Source organism: Sardina pilchardus, chromosome 8 (genome assembly GCF_963854185.1).
Source record: "Sardina pilchardus chromosome 8, fSarPil1.1, whole genome shotgun sequence".
Taxonomy (NCBI): domain Eukaryota; kingdom Metazoa; phylum Chordata; class Actinopteri; order Clupeiformes; family Clupeidae; genus Sardina; species Sardina pilchardus.
This window is the reverse complement of record NC_085001.1, coordinates 16606587-16625700: the sequence shown is the minus strand read 5'-3', so window position 1 is coordinate 16625700 and position 19114 is coordinate 16606587. Positions and strand designations below refer to the sequence as shown.

General features: G+C 45.9%; 1 protein-coding gene across 1 annotated transcript; it reads left to right on the top strand.

Annotated features, from left to right (window-relative positions):
* The first annotated feature begins 124 nt into the window (after positions 1 to 124).
* On the top strand, positions 125 to 18368 carry trim36 (tripartite motif containing 36). The gene is made up of 10 exons (XM_062542973.1): positions 125 to 260; positions 2231 to 2468; positions 6495 to 6841; positions 7399 to 7545; positions 8151 to 8246; positions 8804 to 9057; positions 9747 to 9868; positions 12438 to 12731; positions 14687 to 14984; positions 15628 to 18368. The coding sequence occupies exons 1-10, from the start codon at positions 192 to 194 to the stop codon at positions 16025 to 16027; spliced, it is 2265 nt and encodes a 754-aa protein (XP_062398957.1). The 5' UTR covers positions 125 to 191; the 3' UTR covers positions 16028 to 18368.
* The last annotated feature ends 746 nt before the right edge of the window (positions 18369 to 19114 follow it).

The window sequence follows — 19114 nt, the reverse complement described above, 5'->3', positions numbered from 1 at the left end:
TTCATATTTCATAGAAACCTACAAGGGGAACCCATGCGTGATCTAGTTGTAGGTTACTGTATATTTATTTGACTGTTTTATCAATCTAGCCTATAGCCCAGTCACAGGTGCATCCCATAGGCTATTTGTCTCTAGAATCATTTATTTTTGTGAAAGAATTTTAGTCTGTAGGCTGCTGCAGGTTGGTCAAAATGTCGGATTCGGAAGATATGACGGAGTTTGGATGTATTGTCGAACGAATAACACAAGGAGAGCTCGAGGTAAGCGTCTATCTCGTTTATAACCTTTGCATAGGCTACAGGGAGTCGGGTGGTTTCACCGCGTTGCTTGGTAGCTGATGGAACCGGAGGGTGCGCTGATGATGCTCACCGTGATGCTGCGTTCTATAATGAAATGCTGTTGTATCTTCGTGTCAGGAAATATTATGAAGATGTAGGCCTACACTATTTTCCAAATAGACGCACAGATATGGCCTGGTTTATTAAATGCTCATTCCAGAATATCTAGCACTGAGAATTCAAACATGATCGACGCCCTGCCACATATGCTGATCGAAGCACGCCCATCTGTAGGCTATAGTCACAGGTTGCATTACTACACAGATAGCCTAATACATTCTATTTGGAAAGAAATGATTTTGTGGTGTCTACCTATGCATCACTGGAACTTGCCTAGCATGCGCGCACCTGTCCACGTTGGCAGGCGTGTCCTGTCACCGTGCACCATCATGATGCTCGCCTTGTCTGTGCCGAATTTTAATCTTTTAGAGGAACAGCTATGACGTTTTCTCGGCTTCATCCTTTGTGTTTTGATTGAAGCCCGAATTCTGAGTTTTCGGACCAGACTGTATGGTTCGGACCTAAGCCTAGCCTAATATCGCACAGTCATCCCATTGGGTTTTATAGCCAAGACCTTTCACGCAGTATGAGTTGTATTTTGCATTCGCATTCCGCAATGCAAATTATTATACGTCCAACGTAAGGTAGCCTACACTACGACTGGCTTATCTTTTATCGCTTTTTTCCAGTAGAGCTCTGTAAGGCAACCTTAAAGATATGTCAGTAGCTTAGTCAGCCGCTTCATATGAAGTTGGCCACTAATCTAAATATGAATGTGTGCCAATTAATTAACAATGGAGCAAGATCTGTCCCCTCCTACGGTTTAGCCACGCTTGATCATCAGCAACTTGATACTTTTACCTCCCCTTTGCAACATTTGTTACTATAGCGATTCCGCTGTCTCCACCCAGTCTGGGCAGCTCACTCAGCTGCGCGCTCCTCAACCATTCAAGTGCTGCTGACTCACGTAGCCGGTCTCATCAATAACGCCAGGTCACGTTGGTTAATTCATTAGCTAGTCGTTCTCCCGCTGTGGCCGGGTACCCTCAACTGCTCAACAAGAAGTTTGCGACAAGCTGCTGAACTACCATAAGTTAATTATGTCTGCAGTGTCTCGGCGTAGTTCGATGCTGGGAAAAGATGTAAGTATAGCTTTGCGCAGTACTCTAGACTTATTGATTTGGATAGCTGGTATTGTGTAGCCTACTTGAAACCGTCTCCTAGTCTGTGGTCTGTTTAAATTTGGCCATAGCCCTTTCTTCATTAGCTTTGGGCGCTAGCTGTGAGGCACTGAAATGATCAGGTTTAATGATTTATAAACCTCTCTGTGGTATTCAAGAGCAGCTCAGATGTGGTACAAATTAGGAAAATACAGAGATTACATTTGTGTGCTATAGCCGACGTCTTTATCTCATTCAGAAGCTTCTTCATCTTCTAGGACAGCACTTCTAGTCGTTGATTGTTTTCGCCTCTGTGAAGGCACGGATGCATGTCGGTCGGTGGTAGCCTACTACTGTTCCATGACTACAGTGTAACTTATCCATTACGCTGGTGATCAAGCAATTTCAACCCATTTAAATTAGATCAAGTCTGTAAGCTTTGGTCTCAGACTTTGCCATGCATTTTGTTTACTTCTGCTTTGTATGGCCTAGATGGTTAGATTCCCCATAGTCACGAGTTAGGAGCCGTTTTTCAGTCATCCACTAACGAGCACATTTAACAAGCTATACACAGGTCCACTGACTATACCCTAACCGTTTTAGGCCAATGCTTATTAACAGTTGTACCTGTTGTGTTGAATCACACTGTAGGCTATTTGTATAGGCTACTACAACTAGTTACAGGACTCATTCAGTTGCGTAGTTTCATGTAGCCTATTTGCTGTTTTTCAGGTCCCAATAAAGAACATTGAACGGGAGCTCATTTGCCCAATCTGCAAAGAACTTTTTACACATCCGCTCATTTTACCCTGCCAGCATAGTGTATGTCACAAGTGCGTCAAAGAATTTTTACTCAACAATGAAGACTCCTTCAGCACCGATGGAGGGTCGGAATGCTCCAACCCGGGGAGTCCACGGTCCAGAGTGCCGTCTCCAAGCATGGAGAGGCTTGATCGGCTCGTACGATCAGGTATTGACTATTATTATGATCCATAACTGAAGTCGATTGCTCAGCCTTATGCACGTAGTATTTGTTTTATTGCATATCAGTTGAGAATGAATGAGTCAGCAGTAGCCTAGGTCCACACAATCATAAAAAATAGCCTTGGCCTGTATCATAAAAATTCCAAGGGGTTAAATGATGATTAAAAATCCAGTGGAGAATGATAATAAACAAACACGTTGTTATTTAAGGTCAGTGGCATCCAGGACAAATGGCCTATGGATAATTGGCAATTTGTATCTTGCTCAGCAGAAATAACTTGAATTTCTTGAACAGCTTTCAGTAGGTTCATGGTACTTTGAGTCTGCAGGCCTTAGGCTGCACCCAAATACTGTATGTTAAGCGCACAATTGTATTTAAAAGAGATGCAGTTCAATGGCTTGCCTTTGTCCTATTTCAAATGTCACTTCATGGAGTGTTATGACAAATCTGGCTGATGATTTAGCATAAGGTTTTGTGTTTTCTTGAAAATGTTAATCTGGAAATTGATCTGAATTGTATATAATTATCAACACGTTGTGCATTAAGAAAAGCCAGCTTGTTTTCTTTAAGCATGGCATAACAGCACTTTATCCTGCCTAAGCATATGAAACCAACGTAATAACCTGCAGCAATGGTGGTGGTGGTGGATGTGTGCCTTCCAAGCCCAAAGCTTAAAGTTCCTCTCTAAAACAAATCTATTGCATAAACAATCTCTGTGAACTAAATACAAGTTCTTGGCAAGTCAGTGGCAGTGCCATTGCCTTTGATTAGCTGAAATGAAAATGGTTTTATATCAAAAGCCACCATGACCAGTGTGATAGGCATAATCATGGGAAGGTAGGAATACAATCTTTTGGATCATGATTATGTATAGTTAATCAACCAATGTCTCTTTTGTGTGCTTGAGACTGTATCACTTATGTCACAAAGGAATGTCAGTTGTTTTGATTAGCATGCAATATTCTGCCACACAGGAAAGCACATCACTGTTTTTTGTTAGCAAGGTATTTATATGCCTTCTTATTCTCTGTTAGGGGGCAGGGAGATTAGAAGAGCTGGTCAGTACAGTCCCCTTATGTTCCTTTTTTTATCACTGCTGTGCCACCATTTGTGTGTGTTTATCAGGTCTTGCATCACATCTGTTTACATTTGTTTGTTAGTCTTACTTCACTTCTCTGTCTCTTGCTTGCAGCCACACTGAGAAAGTCGTTTGGAGGGAGAGGTAGATGTGGGTTCCAATGTTTATCTAGCTGTAGTGAGTACAGTGTTTTCTAGACCCCTGTGACCGTAGACCCAACCCCTATACTGTGCAGTCAACACACCACTGATGGCACCCTCCTTGTCAACATACTGTAATCCACCCGGAGATGATGTGACTTGGTCCCTTTTATGGTCTACCCGCCAAAAAAAGGTCTACTGAGCAAATTACCTTGAAATATCTTCTTATGAGTTGACGTAGCCCAGTGCAGAGTACATGAAGACATACATCTTTACAATGCAAATAATGGTATGGACGGTGTAAACAGATTCCCAATCTGCAATAGCATGTGTGAACTTCACTTAAGGGAGTTGGATATTTGGGTTCTTGAAGACTGAAGTTACTGGCGGGGGGGGTGGGGGGTGGGTTTGCATTCACGGTGAGCAAAGGAGGGCGAGTGGAATGACAAGCAAGAGAAGTTCGGCGCGTGTTGTCAAGGAAATGCTCCCGGACTGGAATCTCAGGGTGCTCTCGGTTAATAGAGACTGGAATGTCCCCTGGGATTTCTTCGGTTGGGCTCCTTGTGCATTGAGCACATTGTGAAGCACAAACAGTCCTCCAAGAAAGGAGGTGGAAGAAAAAAAACAAAAGGTTTTCAAAGGGAGCCATAGAACAGAACTTGGTCCTCATCCAGCACAACAGGAGGTAAACACATTTCTGGGCGTTGTCTATTGGGCCGTCCAAGTCCATTGTCATCTTTATTTACTGAAAATCAGGCTGATGAGCGGATGCATTGGTTAGCTTAGGTTTAGCTAGTGCACCGTGAAGGGGTGTATGGACAGTATAGAGTGTAATATGCTCAGTAGACATTTTAAAGAAACAAGCCGTGGTGTTTTCTGTAACCCTCTAACCACAGAACACATGTGTGTGACCCTCCTCCTCCTCCTCCATGTGGTGGCCCCTTACTCCTCCCGATTAATGAATTAATCCAGCGCTAATCTGGCCATATTAGGGCATTTTAACATGAGACGCTGGCTTTTGTTGTGCCCTCTCCAACTGTGACGGACAAACGCAGTGAGATAAACAAAAAAAAAAACGCAGCACTGCCGGAAGCCCAGCAAATTGCTGAGGCTATAGTACGCGTCCGGTGTGGGAAAAGACACATGATTTCTTATGTTATTCTCTTGTTATATTTTTAGAGTTCTAATGCTCATAGTCTTGCCATTAACACTTAAAAGAGCTCACACTGTCGCATTGCCATGACTCAAAAGGTGTTGTTGATGATGTGGTTCCGTAGGAAAGATGCTTCCAGCTAAGGCTATGCCCCCTCCGCGTCCGAGAGCCCCGGTGATGACTCGTCAGTTTCTGAGTGCCTGAGTGTTTCCCCCCACTTCTCTCTTTTCCCCTGCTACCAATCAGCCAACTGGTTTCACTGCGGCAACAGCAGGCCCTGGAGTGTGTGTGTGTGTGTACGCGCACACACTGCCTCCGCCTCCTCCTCTTCCTCCTCCACCTCCTCCTCCTCCTCTCGTGCGCGGTGCTGCAGGCAGTCTGTCAACCTGCCTGCCTGTTCAGCAGCCTTCTCCCTTCCCACCAGAGCGGCGTGACCCGTCCCGTCCCGCCTCCGCAGTCTTAAAGAGTCCGCGGCTTTCTGAGTCGTACGACCCATCGCGCCTCACGGTTAGGTCGCTCGTCCGTTCACTCACCTCCATCAGACGCCCCAGACCACCGCCACCACCAGCACCACCCCACGTCCACCCCCCCCATGTCCTGCTGCACACGTCCTCAGATTCCATCCATCCATCCCCGCCCGGTCCCCCGTTCCAGGGCCCTGCCGTCTCCACCACCACCACCACCACCCACCACTGCATGTATACTCACCCATGCCTGACCGTCCCCCCACCTTGCATCCACTGCTCACTGTACTGTGGTGTGTCTTAGTGCAGTGTGACGCCATCGCTCTCTGGTTGGTCCTCCATGTCTGTGTCCTCTGCGTGTGCTTGCTTAATTAATTTTGGCCCTTCTTTCGCTCCGTGTTGCCATCATGCTGCTTGCATCTGTCATGCATTTTGCTGTCAAGAATGCTTTCTTTCTCCTTATTGACAGTTAAAAAAAAACTGCTCTGTGAGTGACTTTCCACTAGATTATTAACTTAGTTCCATTTGTGGTTGGTAATGGTATTCAGACAGACTGTGGTTTGCATCGGAAGTATGTGAGTGTTGTGCGTATTGTACATTGAACTGGACAAACGGTGAATCCTCTAATCTACAGGTAACAATGCAAAAGGACGTCTAAGGTGTGCTGTTCTATTTTTATTCTGTCAGAAGATTAGCGATCTCACTTCTTAACAATCTCATTTTAAGTCTCCAGCTAATTTTAGAAACGTGCCATGCTTGAAGTTTAGTCTTCTGTGTAACTTTCTCAGCGCTTTGGAGTTGTACACATAGCAAATAAATCTGGCACAGCATTTTGAAGTATTTTTTTGTAGAGCTCCTTTTGAGAGGTATCTTTTTGTTCCATTATTTTGTTGTGTCCAGGTCATTGTCAGCACTGTAAACATACTCTACCTCTTTGTGCGATCTCTTTCTGAGTGACCCCAGCTGTAATGTGAGCTGCCTGAGAATGACTAGTCTCTTCTCTTTGTCCTCTGTAGGTCGCTTTTATCTCGTGTGTGTGTGTGTGTGTATGCTTGTGTGTTGTGTTTGTGTGTGTCCACACACATTTCCACCTCTTTGCTAATTATCTCTACCCCCCCCCCCCCCCCAACCCAACCCCCTGCCCACCTCCTCCCTCATCACCGTGCCACTCAATAGGGTCCATCTCTTCGCCCGGATGGAGGCGGGCCTCCGTCACTCCCCGCATCACCACCTTCCCGTGCCCGGGCTGCCAGCACGACATCGACCTGGGCGAGCGGGGCATTAGCATGCTCTTCCGCAACTTCACGCTGGAGAGCATCGTGGAGCGCTACAGGCAGGCGGCGCGTGCCGCCGTCGCCATCCTGTGCAACGTCTGCAAGCCGCCGGCGCTGCAGGAGGCCACCAAGAGCTGCATGGACTGCAAGGCCAGCTACTGCAACGAGTGCTTCAAGCTGCACCACCCCTGGGGCACGCCCAAGGCCCAGCACGAGTACGTGGGGCCCACCACCAACTTCAGACCCAAGGTACAGTACGCTAGCGCGGATAGGCGAGAGGAGCTCAACTGAGCAGAGCTGAGGAGAAGTCTTGTAGGACCAATCAGGCCTGAAAGAGTTCAGGCGTGGTGCCTGAATTCAGGCTTGAGCTTGGCCATGTAGCATGTCAAGAAAGGCTATTCTCTGTATTGTCTTTGAATGAATTTGATAATTTCAGGTTATTTCCTGTCTATCAGCCCTGACCAATCCATATGTTTGCGGTGCTTTATGTTTTGATTCAGTAAAACTCTGTATTATATGAATTGACACGAGGGCACAATGAAACACACCTGACTTCTAGTTTGATTATTTGAAATTTGAAATGTTCGAATGTGTCAAATTGGCATGAGTGCACAAAGGAACAGACCTGACTTCTAGTTTGATTATTTGACATTTGAAATGTTTGAGTGTGTGGAGTTTTCTATTTTGCCTCAAGAAAAATCAATGTGAGACGTCAGTTACTGTCGGATGACCATGAGGATGGACAGACTGATGAAGGTGTGTTGGTTATTTAGACAGAGTTTACAGGCATGCGATTCTTTCCATAGGTTCTGATGTGCCCCGAACATGAGATGGAGAAGGTCAACATGTACTGTGAGGTGTGCAGGCGTCCAGTGTGTCATCTCTGCAAGCTGGGTGGCTCCCACGCGAACCATAAAGTCACGTCCATGAGCAGTGCCTACAAGATCCTGAAGGTAAAACGTGACACCAGACTTCGAGTTGTCAGCCACAGCAGCGGAGGAGTTTCTTGATTGAAATGGCTAAGTGGCTTGCGGGATCGACGGCCTAATTGTTTAGGATGACTGTGCTTTTTCAACACGCTGTCTGCAATCTGTCTCTGTGTGCCTTTTTGGAGTTCTTTGGTTTCCATGTTTCAGCGCTTCATGAAATATTGAGATCAGGTGCAGTGCCTTTGGTGGGCCCCGCGATGTGTCTAGGGTATCGGATGTTGTTTCAAAGGGTTCAACCCGGTCAATGGCTGGGAGTGTATGTTTGTCAATAGCGGGCTCACCTCTCTTAGCTTTTTATACAGACATCAGTCGCCTGTCAACAACAGAAGGGCCAGGATGTGGTGTCCTGCTCTGGCAACCTGATCGCACTGTACACGTCCACGGCACCTTGTTAATATTTAATGAACCCATTTGTACCAATAATAATGTTATCTGTCGGACAACCCAATCCTCCTTGGCCCATCGAAGGCACAGTGAATGAAATGAACTCGTTCTGGATGCGGTGTGCATTTTCCATCATGGATAGCTGCGTTTAGAGTGCCTGATAGACTTTGCTTTTGTGTCAACAGGAGAAGTTATCGAAGAGTATCCATTACTTAATCAGCAAAGAGGACCAAGTGCGGACTCAGATTTCTGACCTGGAGGTGTTGATTCATCAAACGGAGGTAAAGCAGCCACGTGTCTGTCTTACTGGGTGGAAGTGGGTCATCTTGTTTACCAGCAATGGCAGAAATGGTCACCTTTCCATTGGATGTTTATGGATAACAGAGACGACCAAATCCTGTAATCAGTTGACAGTCCTGTAGTCTTTCCCCTTCATTGTTTTTTTTTTTTTTTTGGTAAAAGAGTGGAAGCCAAAAAATTAGATATAAGATTACAAAAAAGGATTTGAACAGAAAAAGGGGCACTCAACAGCAATATGTATTTTACACATCAAAGAAACTCATTGCACAAGGGGAATCCTTGACCCTGCATATTAATGCCTCCTATTTTTGAAGGGTGGATACCTGGGCCTTGTTCAGCTGGGCAGTATGATATTCCCCCACATTGGTTTTGATTGTTAACATTATTGGTTGACAGTGCAGGCCAAGTCCTTTATCCATCAGAAAACCTTATTAGATTTTCATTTTGTTGATGTTGACACCTAAACATTTTCCAGTGTGATATTACTGGAGGTAACACAATTTCCCACACTTTTGCCGTTAAATTTCACGCGATGTAGGAAAATGGTCAACTCGCCGAAAGACGAGCCAACGAGCACTTTGAGCGTCTCTTCGAGGCCCTCCAGGAGCGGAGGACCGAAATGCTGCAGTCCATCGAGCAGTCGAGGAGCAGGCGCCTGGACAAGCTCCGTGGGCAGGTGGAGGAGTACCAGGGCATGCTGGAGAACAGCGGCCTCGTGGGATATGCGCAGGAGGTCCTCAAGGAGACTGACCAGTCCTGCTTTGTGCAAACAGCCAAGCAGCTGCACTCCAGGTTTGCCCAGTTCTACGAGGTTCCCCCAGTTCTACGAGGTTCCCCTTTACACCTGTGATCTCTCCTGGCCTAGGCATTTGCCCTGGCCTGCATTGTTCCCTTTGATGAGGCGTCAGTCTACTGAGATACTTTAGATTCTTTATATGGCGGTTGAGCTGTTATTTCCGTGTCCCATAGACTTGCACTAGGCCAGTGTTTGTCCTGGTTGGTGTCTTGCCTGAGTTTGGCCAGTGTTGGGGACACGTGCATTTAATCCTGATCGGTGTTGTGAAGTAACATGTAGTCAGCGTTGAATGGCAAAGTCCATGAATGTCCGTGTTCCATGCGTTAAGCCTGCAGCTAATTGATCTCCATTAGTCATAAAGCTGCTTTGCCCATACAGCCAGTAAAACATTTTTTTCCCGCCAAGTGTTGACAGCTCCACGTAAATATCAGCACAGAATTTCAGAGTGTTGATGTTCTGTTTAAAAAAATAAATACAAAATGTATATATATATATATTCTTATTATTACATTGAATGGCATATTCATTGGTTCTTTATAAATCAAATAAGGATTGAATATAATAGTCAGTAAGGAAAGAATATATTATTGCCATTCTACTGTGAAAACTCTTATCTTAATTCATTACCTGATGGCATGTTGTTAAGTGAGCGCCAAGGTAAACTATGTTCACTTTCCTTTCACAGAATACAGAAGGCCACTGAATCCCTGAAGACGTTCCAGGCCTCCGCCCACCCAAGCTTTGATGAGTTCCAGGTGGACACCTCCAAGGAGGAGGCCATGCTGAAGGACTTAACGTTTGGTGGAGGTACGGTCCAGCCATGTGGCACTTTCCGCTTCTCAACGCTCTAGCTCTTGACTGACACTTTCACTTATTCCCCATAAGCAGCTCACTTGGCTCCCACCAGAAGCCATTTAATTGAGTAAGCAGTTTAGGTGCCGAATATACTCTGCGATCTTGGCACGGAGAACCTCTGTGCGTTATGTAATAAGCACATTTCCTTAGTTAGGGTTAATTTTTTTGGAAGCATGGACTTGCGACTGATTTAGGTATTTGTTTGGCTTTCGCAAGCTATTTGGGTTAGTTGGTGTCGGAGATGTTCTATCATTAAATCTGGCGCCTCAAGCTCCTCGAGCTCTCCATTTGAAATGTCGCTGGCTGCAGGTTGTGCGACTTTCCGTTGGGACTACAGTTGGACGGGAGAGGAAAAGCTGATTTACTTTCATTAACAACATCATCACTGAGCCGCCCTGTCCTCGCGTGGTTGGGGTCAGTCAGACGGGCCTGCTCAAGTGGGCTTCATGGGAATGCTGCCCGCGGACCAATCAGAAGGCCTGTTTTCCTTCCCTACAGCCAGTTAAAACTGACCAGATTACGAGGGCTGCACGTGGCCAAGACCCTATACACGCTGATCTGTAGGCTGCTGTTGACTTCTGAGAACAAGGCCTGGCAGAGGGAGGGAGGGAGGGAGGGAGGGAGGGAGGGAGGGGGGGAGGGGGAAGGGGAAAGGGGAAAGGGGAAAGGGGAAAGGGGAAAGGGGAAAGGGGAAAGGGGAAAGGGGGAGTGCAGTGATGATCTGGCAGACAACAGATTTTAAATTTCCTTAAAGAAAATGAAATGTTGTGATGTTGACAGGGCATTGGTAGTGAATACGTAAAGGTAAACCAACAAATGACACTTAATTGGAAAGAGTTTTTGGTTTTACTGTCAAACCACTTTGCCGTTAGCCAAGATCATGCCAATTCACAGACTTTGAAATGTCATTGCTGTCAGATCTGTCATTGTTTGAATGATTTACTGTATATCAAAAACAGTTATTTGAGATGGCTAATGAAGTCATTTAACCCCCAAAGAGAAACAATGAATATCTGTTGAGCATTTTCCCTTCAGGGATTATTAGGAGCCACAATTAGTCTGTTGAAATATGCGTCACCGTCCAAATCTAAGTCCCCTAAGGCATTATATGGCAATTTTGCAATATCTCAAGAGCCAAAACAAGCAAAGCGGTAAGCACCCGTTTAGCTTAATTAATGCAAGGTGGACACATTTCTGAGGTTGACTGTGCTCGGGCCTGCTCGGAACTTCGATAATGATTCCATTTAAAAAAATCTATCAAATCCATTTTCTTGTTGAATCAAATCCCCTCTGCTTTGTTGGAAATGGCCCTGACTGTCAAAGCTCATGAACATGACAGTTGCAGCAGTACCATAGAGCTAATGGATCAATGCCAATGCTTTTAGTGCTATATGGAGGAAGGAGATGATGCACTCTACCCTTGGAATGGATGTCTTGCTATAATTTAATTGTCCGAAGGAGAAGTGGGGAAAACAGCAGTCGGTGCAAAGCTGTCTTGCACTTTTCCTCTAATGTGGATTGCTTTCCCCTCTTACTGTGGTGATTAGAGTGACATTTTAATGGATGCCTTTCAAAACTCCTGACTTGAGCTTCGGAGGTTTTCTTTTTTCCAACATTTTCCAGTCAATATCTTTGTTTTTATACACACACACACACACACACACACACACACACACACACACACACACACTCCTCCACCCCATACTTCGGGTGCAGCCAAGCCACATGGTCACTTACCAGCAAGTTCTTCCATTTAGCTTCTTTCATCCCCTGGTGTGATCAATGTCTTGCTTTTTCAGGGGCAAGCTCTTGGGCATCATGCCCAGTTACTGGGCAAGCCCCCCCCCCCCCAACCCCTGACAGCCAGTGAATCCTTTGTGACAGGCAGAGCCTGATCCACATCTCCACATCCCCACAACCCCACCCCCATCCCCCCCAGTACCCTCCAGCCTAGATACATTCTCATGGTTGTGACAGGAGCGCATACTGGTCTGTCTTCAAGGAACAAAGGCATGATTCTCTGGGCTTATTAATCGTTCCTGTAGGCAGGTCCCCCATCGGGTGACTTATGTAAATCCCTTTCAGTCGCTCCCTGTTGAAAAGAAATAGCCTGGCGCGACGGTGAAGAGTAAAAGGGTCCTTCCCTGTTTTTTAACATAGTTAATTTAATGTGCTGTTAATTAACAGAGCAGCACTATAAAAAGAGGTTTAATTTGCATCAGCAAACATCCATCGTGGCGCTAATGTGACTGCTCTGGAAAGAAACCAAAATGGTAATAACGGTGCTCATTATTTTGTTTGGTTTTGAAATGTAGTAATTTTGAGATTTCTAAAAGGAAACACAAACCACAACTCATCGTTGTCTTATCTTCTCTCTGTCTGTCTGTCTGTCTGTCTGTCTTGTCTCTCTCTCTTGTCTCTCTCTCTCTCTCTCTCTCTCTCTCTCTCTCTCTCTCTCTCTCTCTCTCTCTCTGTCTCTCTGTCTTTTCTTTCTTTCCGCCTGTCTGTCATGGTTCTGTAGTTCCAGACCCCCCCATGATCGATCTGACCCGTAGCCGCGTGTACAACGAGGGCCAGATCCACTGGCGCCTGTCCGAGGACAGCCTCCCCACCGACCACCACCTGCTGGAGTACCGCAAGGTGGACGGCGAGGAGGAGCGCCCCTGGCAGGCCTCCGAGCACATCTACGGCTCCAGCACCGTGGTGTCCAACCTGGACAGCGACAGCGTCTACTCCTTCCGGGTCAAGAGCTTCCGCAACGCCCTGTGCAGCCCTTACAGTCCCGAAGTGACCTTCCACACACCTCCGGCTTCAGGTGAGTGCCGACAGAAAAGAGTGGTGTAGGAACATTTAGTGTGTGTGTGTGTGTGTGTGTGTGTGTGTGTGTGTGTGTGTCAGGTATCCTCAAGAAGATGAGTCTCTCGGAGTCAAAATATAATAGTGATAAGATAATAAGAGATAATAAGATAGCAAGATTGGAATGGGCAAACATCGGCAGACATCTACTCCACTAATGTGGTCACCATGAGCACAGATGACCGTGGAAGCAGAGCTGACCTTTGTGTCGTAGGCTGACGCACAGACACTTGTCTGGAGCCATTGATTTTGGCTTCGCTTATTGATTTTCTGGGTCCTTTCGCTTTCACTGACCAAAAGTGACCTGGACCCACGTTACACTTGGATCGAAAGGCTGAATCAGCAGGTCAGTTAGAGCTGCTTATGCAATGAGGAGTCACGGGAGGCCAAGACGTTGGGATTTTATTTGTTTTGTTTGGCCTGCGCCCAGGCTGCTTCTTTAGCACAGCACACAGTGCCATTGTTGCGTTGTACACTGAGCAGATTAGCTGTTTGATCCTCTCCTTAGTCTGTCTGCATTCGGTGCGGAGTGGTCAAGGAAGAGGACACGAGAGCAGTGTGTGTGGGGGGGTGGGGGGAGGGGGGGACGCAGATGGCTAAAAAGTGCATCTGATCTGACCACGTTTATCAGCCATTTACGGTCATGGCCCCAAGCACAGTCCGCATCAAGACTGATCTCTTTTTGTGTGGAAGGCAAACAGACGTCCATTGATGCCGTGTTTGTGTAGACCCAAACCGTCTCTCCCGGCCCGGCAGGACTGAAAGCACAGCACCTGTCATCCCACCCTTTTTTTCCCATGCAACACGCCAGATCACAAATGTTTTTTTTTTCACTGCTTCTGTTGCACCAAACAGTGTCTGGCGTGGCGGCTCCCTGTTTGGCTGCCTTCATCAACCGTAGCAAAATGCCCACAGACGTAGTCTTCACTCATCAAGCACTACAGGGTTTTTTTTCCCTCCCCTCTATCTATATACATAAGCCATTGCAGATCCTCCAGTGTTTCCTTGTGTTTTCATCCCAGTCCATGGCTCATTAGTCTGAACTAAGGCAGCGTTGGAGGCAGGCCCACTGTAAATGAACGGCGATTCAGGTCGGCATTCCAGTGTGCTTTGAGACGTGTAAGGAGCGACTGCTGCCCTGCGTTATTAATGAGCTGGAATTCTGGGTCACTTCGGTGCCGTGGCAACATTTATTTTCTGCTCGCGCAAACGTCCGCCTGCCAAAAAAAAAAGGCCCACATTCAGGCTGCCGTCACAGGGTCTCGTCCTCAATTATTCCGGGGGAAGTTTCCAATGGAGGGTCGACGCGGAGCAGAGCAGGACAGTGCAGTCTCGTCCTAACGTACACCTCCTCACCTCCTCAGCTCATGAAAAATTCAAATGTTTTGATATTTTTCGGTGGCCTATTTTTAACCCTACCCTCTTTTTGGCAGCAGATGCACCCGTATGCCTTTGAAGTCAGACACGGAGCGTGGTGTGTGATTCGTTTGTACGAGTCGACAGTAGATCAGAGCATTCGTGATATAAACTGAATCTAGCGTATCTCTGCGCTGGGTTTCTTCCTATTTTTGGCCGAGGTTTTTGCATGTTCTTTTCATGTTAGCCTAGATTTTGCATTATCCTTCCCCCAGGATACTAGATGAAAAAACGTGCATCAGTTGTATATTTGCATAGCTGGAAGGTAATCTAGTGTACTGCTCCAATTCTCCTCATCTGTGCTCTAGCGCCCTCAAGTGACAAAAAACAGACATTGCATGTTGAAGCAGGACGATCCCTCAAACAATTCCTGTTCTAACACTAACAAAAAGGGCCACAGATTGCTGTGAACCCAACTGAACGGCTGAGCACTGATTTCTGATTTATCTGAGTCTCTTTTCGGTTTCTCACCGTCTCTGGTTGTGTTTACGCTCTCAGTCTACAGCTTCTTGTTCAACGACAAGTGCGGCTTCAGCTCGGAGCGGCTGGTGCTGAGCAAGCGGCGGGACTCGGTGGAGAGCGTGGCCGGCATGGCCTTCCTGCTGTCGGCCGAGCGCGTGCAGACGGGCAGCTACATCTGCCTGGACTACATCATCGGCGACACGGGCATCGCGCAGGGCCGCCACTTCTGGGCCTTCCGCGTGGAGCCGCACTCCTACATGGTGAAGGTGGGCGTGGCGTCCGACTCCAAGCTGCTCGAGTGGTTCCATAACCCCCGTGACACCAGCAGTCCCAGGTAAGCACACCTGAAAGGAACTCCTGATCCTCCCCCCCCAGTGATCACATGGATGAGGTGCTTGGCACAATGGACACCTGTGTACTCTTGCACCCTTTTGAGATGAGCTGTTAAGACCCCCTGCCCCCCTGATGGATGTCATTACAGCTGTGACCCTGTGCTGCTTCCTACATTATTCATGCGTACCTTATAGGCTTGAGTGTGTTGCGTAACAGGGATGTAACAAAAGCCTTATGGAGGGTAGACTCTGCAGGTACAGACTACAGAGGGTGCCTCTCATGTGGTGTTTTATACACCCTCCCTTCCTTCCTCGATCCTCGTCCTCACTGATCTAGATAAAGAATGATGGGGCGGCAACAATGGGATAATCTATCCAGTGTTCGTTATAGATCAGTGGGAACGCCTCTCAAGGATCGAGGAGAGATGTTGAGAGGCACCCAGAGAGTTGTTGCCCTATTTTAGAAGTCTCTTCTCACAATTGAATTGGATTGGATACAGAACCCAGGTCAGCAGGTCATGTTTTGAAGATGCTTGCAATGGTCCAATGTCCAAGTGCAGATGGCAAACTTGAGTATGTATGGCAGTAAAAAAAATGTCCTCAAGAAGAGGTTAACTTTCCTCTTCGTCCCCTCCTCCTTCTCAGGTACGATCACGACAGCGGGCACGACAGCGGCAGCGAGGACACCTGCTACGACCTCTCGCAGCCCTTCACCCTCATCACCGTGGGCATGGGCAAGGTCTTCATCCCCAAGGCCTCGCTGTCCGCCACGGCCATGTCCGGCGGCGTTGCCGGCGGAGGCGGAGGCGGTGGTGGCGGCGGCGAGCACCAGTCCAGTCGCGTGCTGACCATGCCGGCGCGCATCGGCGTGTGCCTTGACTACGATGCCGGGCGCGTCTCCTTCTACGACGCCGACAGCATGCGGCTGCTGTACGAGCGGCAGGTGGACTGTTCCGGCACCATGTACCCGGCCTTCGGCCTGATGGGCAGCGGCGCCGTCCACCTGGAGGAGTTCATCGCTGCTAAGCGCCTTACCTACATGTGAGGGACGGGGGGACGAGTAGAGGCGGTCAGTCCAAACAAGCTCGCCTCTGATGTCTGAGCTCTCCTGATGCCCGTCTCTTGCTCTAATCATTCTGAGCTGATTTTAATTTTGGTGGCGTGTTTATCTCTCTTTTTTTTCCCATTCAGGTCATTTCTGAGGTTAATTGAATATTTCCTTCTTTTTACAAGATCACTAACGTCACACAACTACAACAGTCAAGTTGAGCCTGGGAAACCTTGCTTCTTATGCCTATGTGCCTTTTCTTTCGGGGGATATGGGATATGTAGAAGGTGCTCTCTAATTCTCTTCACCTTAGCATCATTGCACAGTACTTCCACGTAGGGAATTTCACCGCAGAAGCAGCACAGATGCACGTCTTCTCAGTCATACGAATGTCACCGTTTTAATTTTCAGTTGGCTTCAGAACACGCCTGTTGATGTACAGTACATGAAGCTTTTCAGGTAAACTTGAATTCAGTAACAGCGTTACATCATGCACTAATGACACTTATCTAGCACTACCTACTGCAAGTAGAACATAACGCTGGGCTGTTACTTCTGTTATCTCCACCCTTCACATCACCTCCACCTGTCACCCTCATCTCCACCCACACATCACCTACACCTCCACCCCCACCCCCACCCCAGGTACACCTCGTTTTGTTTAAGTATGAACACGACATGCATGGAAAAATATCACTAATTTGAAAACACATTTTCCTGCATGCATTTATTTAGTTTGTTATTCATTTTGGCTTTGAATTAAGCACAGTCACACATTTCAGCGCATTTCAGGCACGATTATGTGCACATTGCATCCAGAGCATACACATGTTTTTATTGTGAATGTATAACTTGAGGACGTATGGCTTTAACATCACTGCTATGTCTTAACTGAGCAAAAACAACAACAACAACAAAAAAAAAAAACAACAAATAAACATCTGTGAACCACGTGTAGAAAACCAAATGCTGGAAACATCATGCAGCATCATGGTCTGTATCGCCCCTGGAGGCCCTGTTCATAGATATGGCCTTTTGTGATCGAATCACACACCTGTGGATACTGTAGCTGGGTGAACCAGGTCACTGGCTGAAAGGATCGTTTTCTTCCTCTTTTCTGTTTTTTTTTTTGTTTTTCTCTTCAGTGATAGAATATAGGATATTCATTTCAGTGTGTTCTCAGGTTTTGGCCCAAATGGCCTTGTGCTACCTACCTCCTGCGAGCACTGGAAAACATTTTAACATGCCTATTTGTTGGTCATCACTCTAAAGAAATGTAACACTTTTAGCCATTGATCTTACTAAGTCTGTTAGTGTATATTTTGTCAGTGTTATCACATACTCAAGCTTGTTTGGTGAGTGGACAGTTATCATGCTCTTAAAGCTTCACGGTCACTCGTTGACTTTTGCAGTAAATATTGATTGTCATTCTGTGTTTCAGAATGTGTTACATTGACTGATACTGATAAATGATGAATCTAGCAAAAGGAATTTTATTTCATTTGATGTGACAAGAAAAAAAAAAACATGTAATCATACAAAACCTCTCTGAATCTCTTCATATTTTTTTTTCTTTTTTTCTTTGTCTGGTGAACATTTTAGTGTCGTATCAAATAATTTATGAATACTTTTTGTTTTTAGTGGATGAAGATTTGACAAACTATGTACTCAATATTCAATGTATCTAGTCTTTAATTTATTTGGGTGTTGGTGTACATGGCGGGGCACAACCTTAATGGTCTGCTCCGTCATTCCAGTCGGTCATTTTGTACACACTAAACTTCTGCTTACCAATTATGGGATGAAAAAGACTATGCACACAGTTTGTGCATATGTGTTACTTTAGTCATTCTTATTTTCTGTATTACTCTGTAATTGAATGTATGATCGTTTGGGGATCAAGGTTAAAAGTTACCAAATGTTTTAATGAGTTTAGATGTGTGTTTATGTGTTTAATGGATCATGTTCTTGGAAACACTTGTAGCAGCAGTAGTTGGGTGGTAGTGTCATGAGCTATATGGAGCTGGAGTCGCTAATACAAGAGGGTATGCTTTCCTTTTCAGTAAACATTTAAAAACTTCATATACTGAGGGTGCCCTATCTACAATTAATCAAGCTAGCACTTTATAGCATGTTTGCCACTTGGCTCGGTACAGGTTTGTGTGGATTTTGGTGTGTGCAATATTAGAGCGTAGGGGGTGATATTGCTCTCTGTGAGTGTAATGCTTTAATGGAAACGAGAAGCTGTCCTTCACTTGTGTCGACCTACTGTATGGATTTTAAATTGTGCTGTTTGGGGTTTTGTATGAAAATAAATTAGTGTGTTTCTAATTTTCAACACGCGTGCTTGGATTTAATGTTCACAATTCTCATCTCTTGCATTATTCTGCTGCTGTGCAAAATGTAAGTAAATGGACTGCGGACGACCTCTCGCAAGGGAGAAGGTGGGCGTTGATGGCTGTTTTCATAGTCGGCCCACGTAACCGTGTTTCATTATGACAGACGACATTTTGCACCTGCTTTCCCATAGAATTCATGAATGTAATATTAAATTTAATTTGCCATCTTTTTTGTTCTGTGTAGCAGCACAAAGTCTGATGGGAACATGTCTATGAATCAAATGCATAAAGAATTGGTGCCCTGCATTATAAATGACAAAGGCCATTTGCATAAGTATTGTGGTCCATACTTGTTGGAGTCCCTTGATTATGCACACATGATATTGTTGATTACCCGCCAGGCTGAAATACATTTGCACTCTTGTCATTGAAATTCAAGGTTTTGTCTCTGTTTAAGGGTACCAGTTTTTGTCCATAACAGCACCAAATAGTAATTCCCATTATATGAAAAATTACTGACAATGTAATATTATTAAATAGTCTCTTGTCCAACAGAGTGTGTGTACATTGTGATACACAAAGATTTCATGCCTTCCTGGGTAATGATTAAGTGTTCCATTTAGCTAGCATCCAGTCTGTTGCTTGGAATTGCTGGAGAGTTTCAGCAGCGCTCATTCTCAAGTAGGTCAGTCAAGTGCTTGTTTTTTTTTTTTTTTTGGATGCTGCATTCTGTTGTTCTAGATTT

Coding starts and splice junctions, on each gene's coding strand:
- trim36 (XM_062542973.1), top strand. CDS start 192: ATGTCGGATTCGGAAGATATGACGGAGTTTGGATGTATTGTCGAACGA. Junction 7,546..8,150: donor GTGCCTACAAGATCCTGAAG/GTAAAACGTGAC, acceptor TTGTGTCAACAG/GAGAAGTTATCGAAGAGTAT. Junction 14,985..15,627: donor CGTGACACCAGCAGTCCCAG/GTAAGCACACCT, acceptor CCTCCTTCTCAG/GTACGATCACGACAGCGGGC.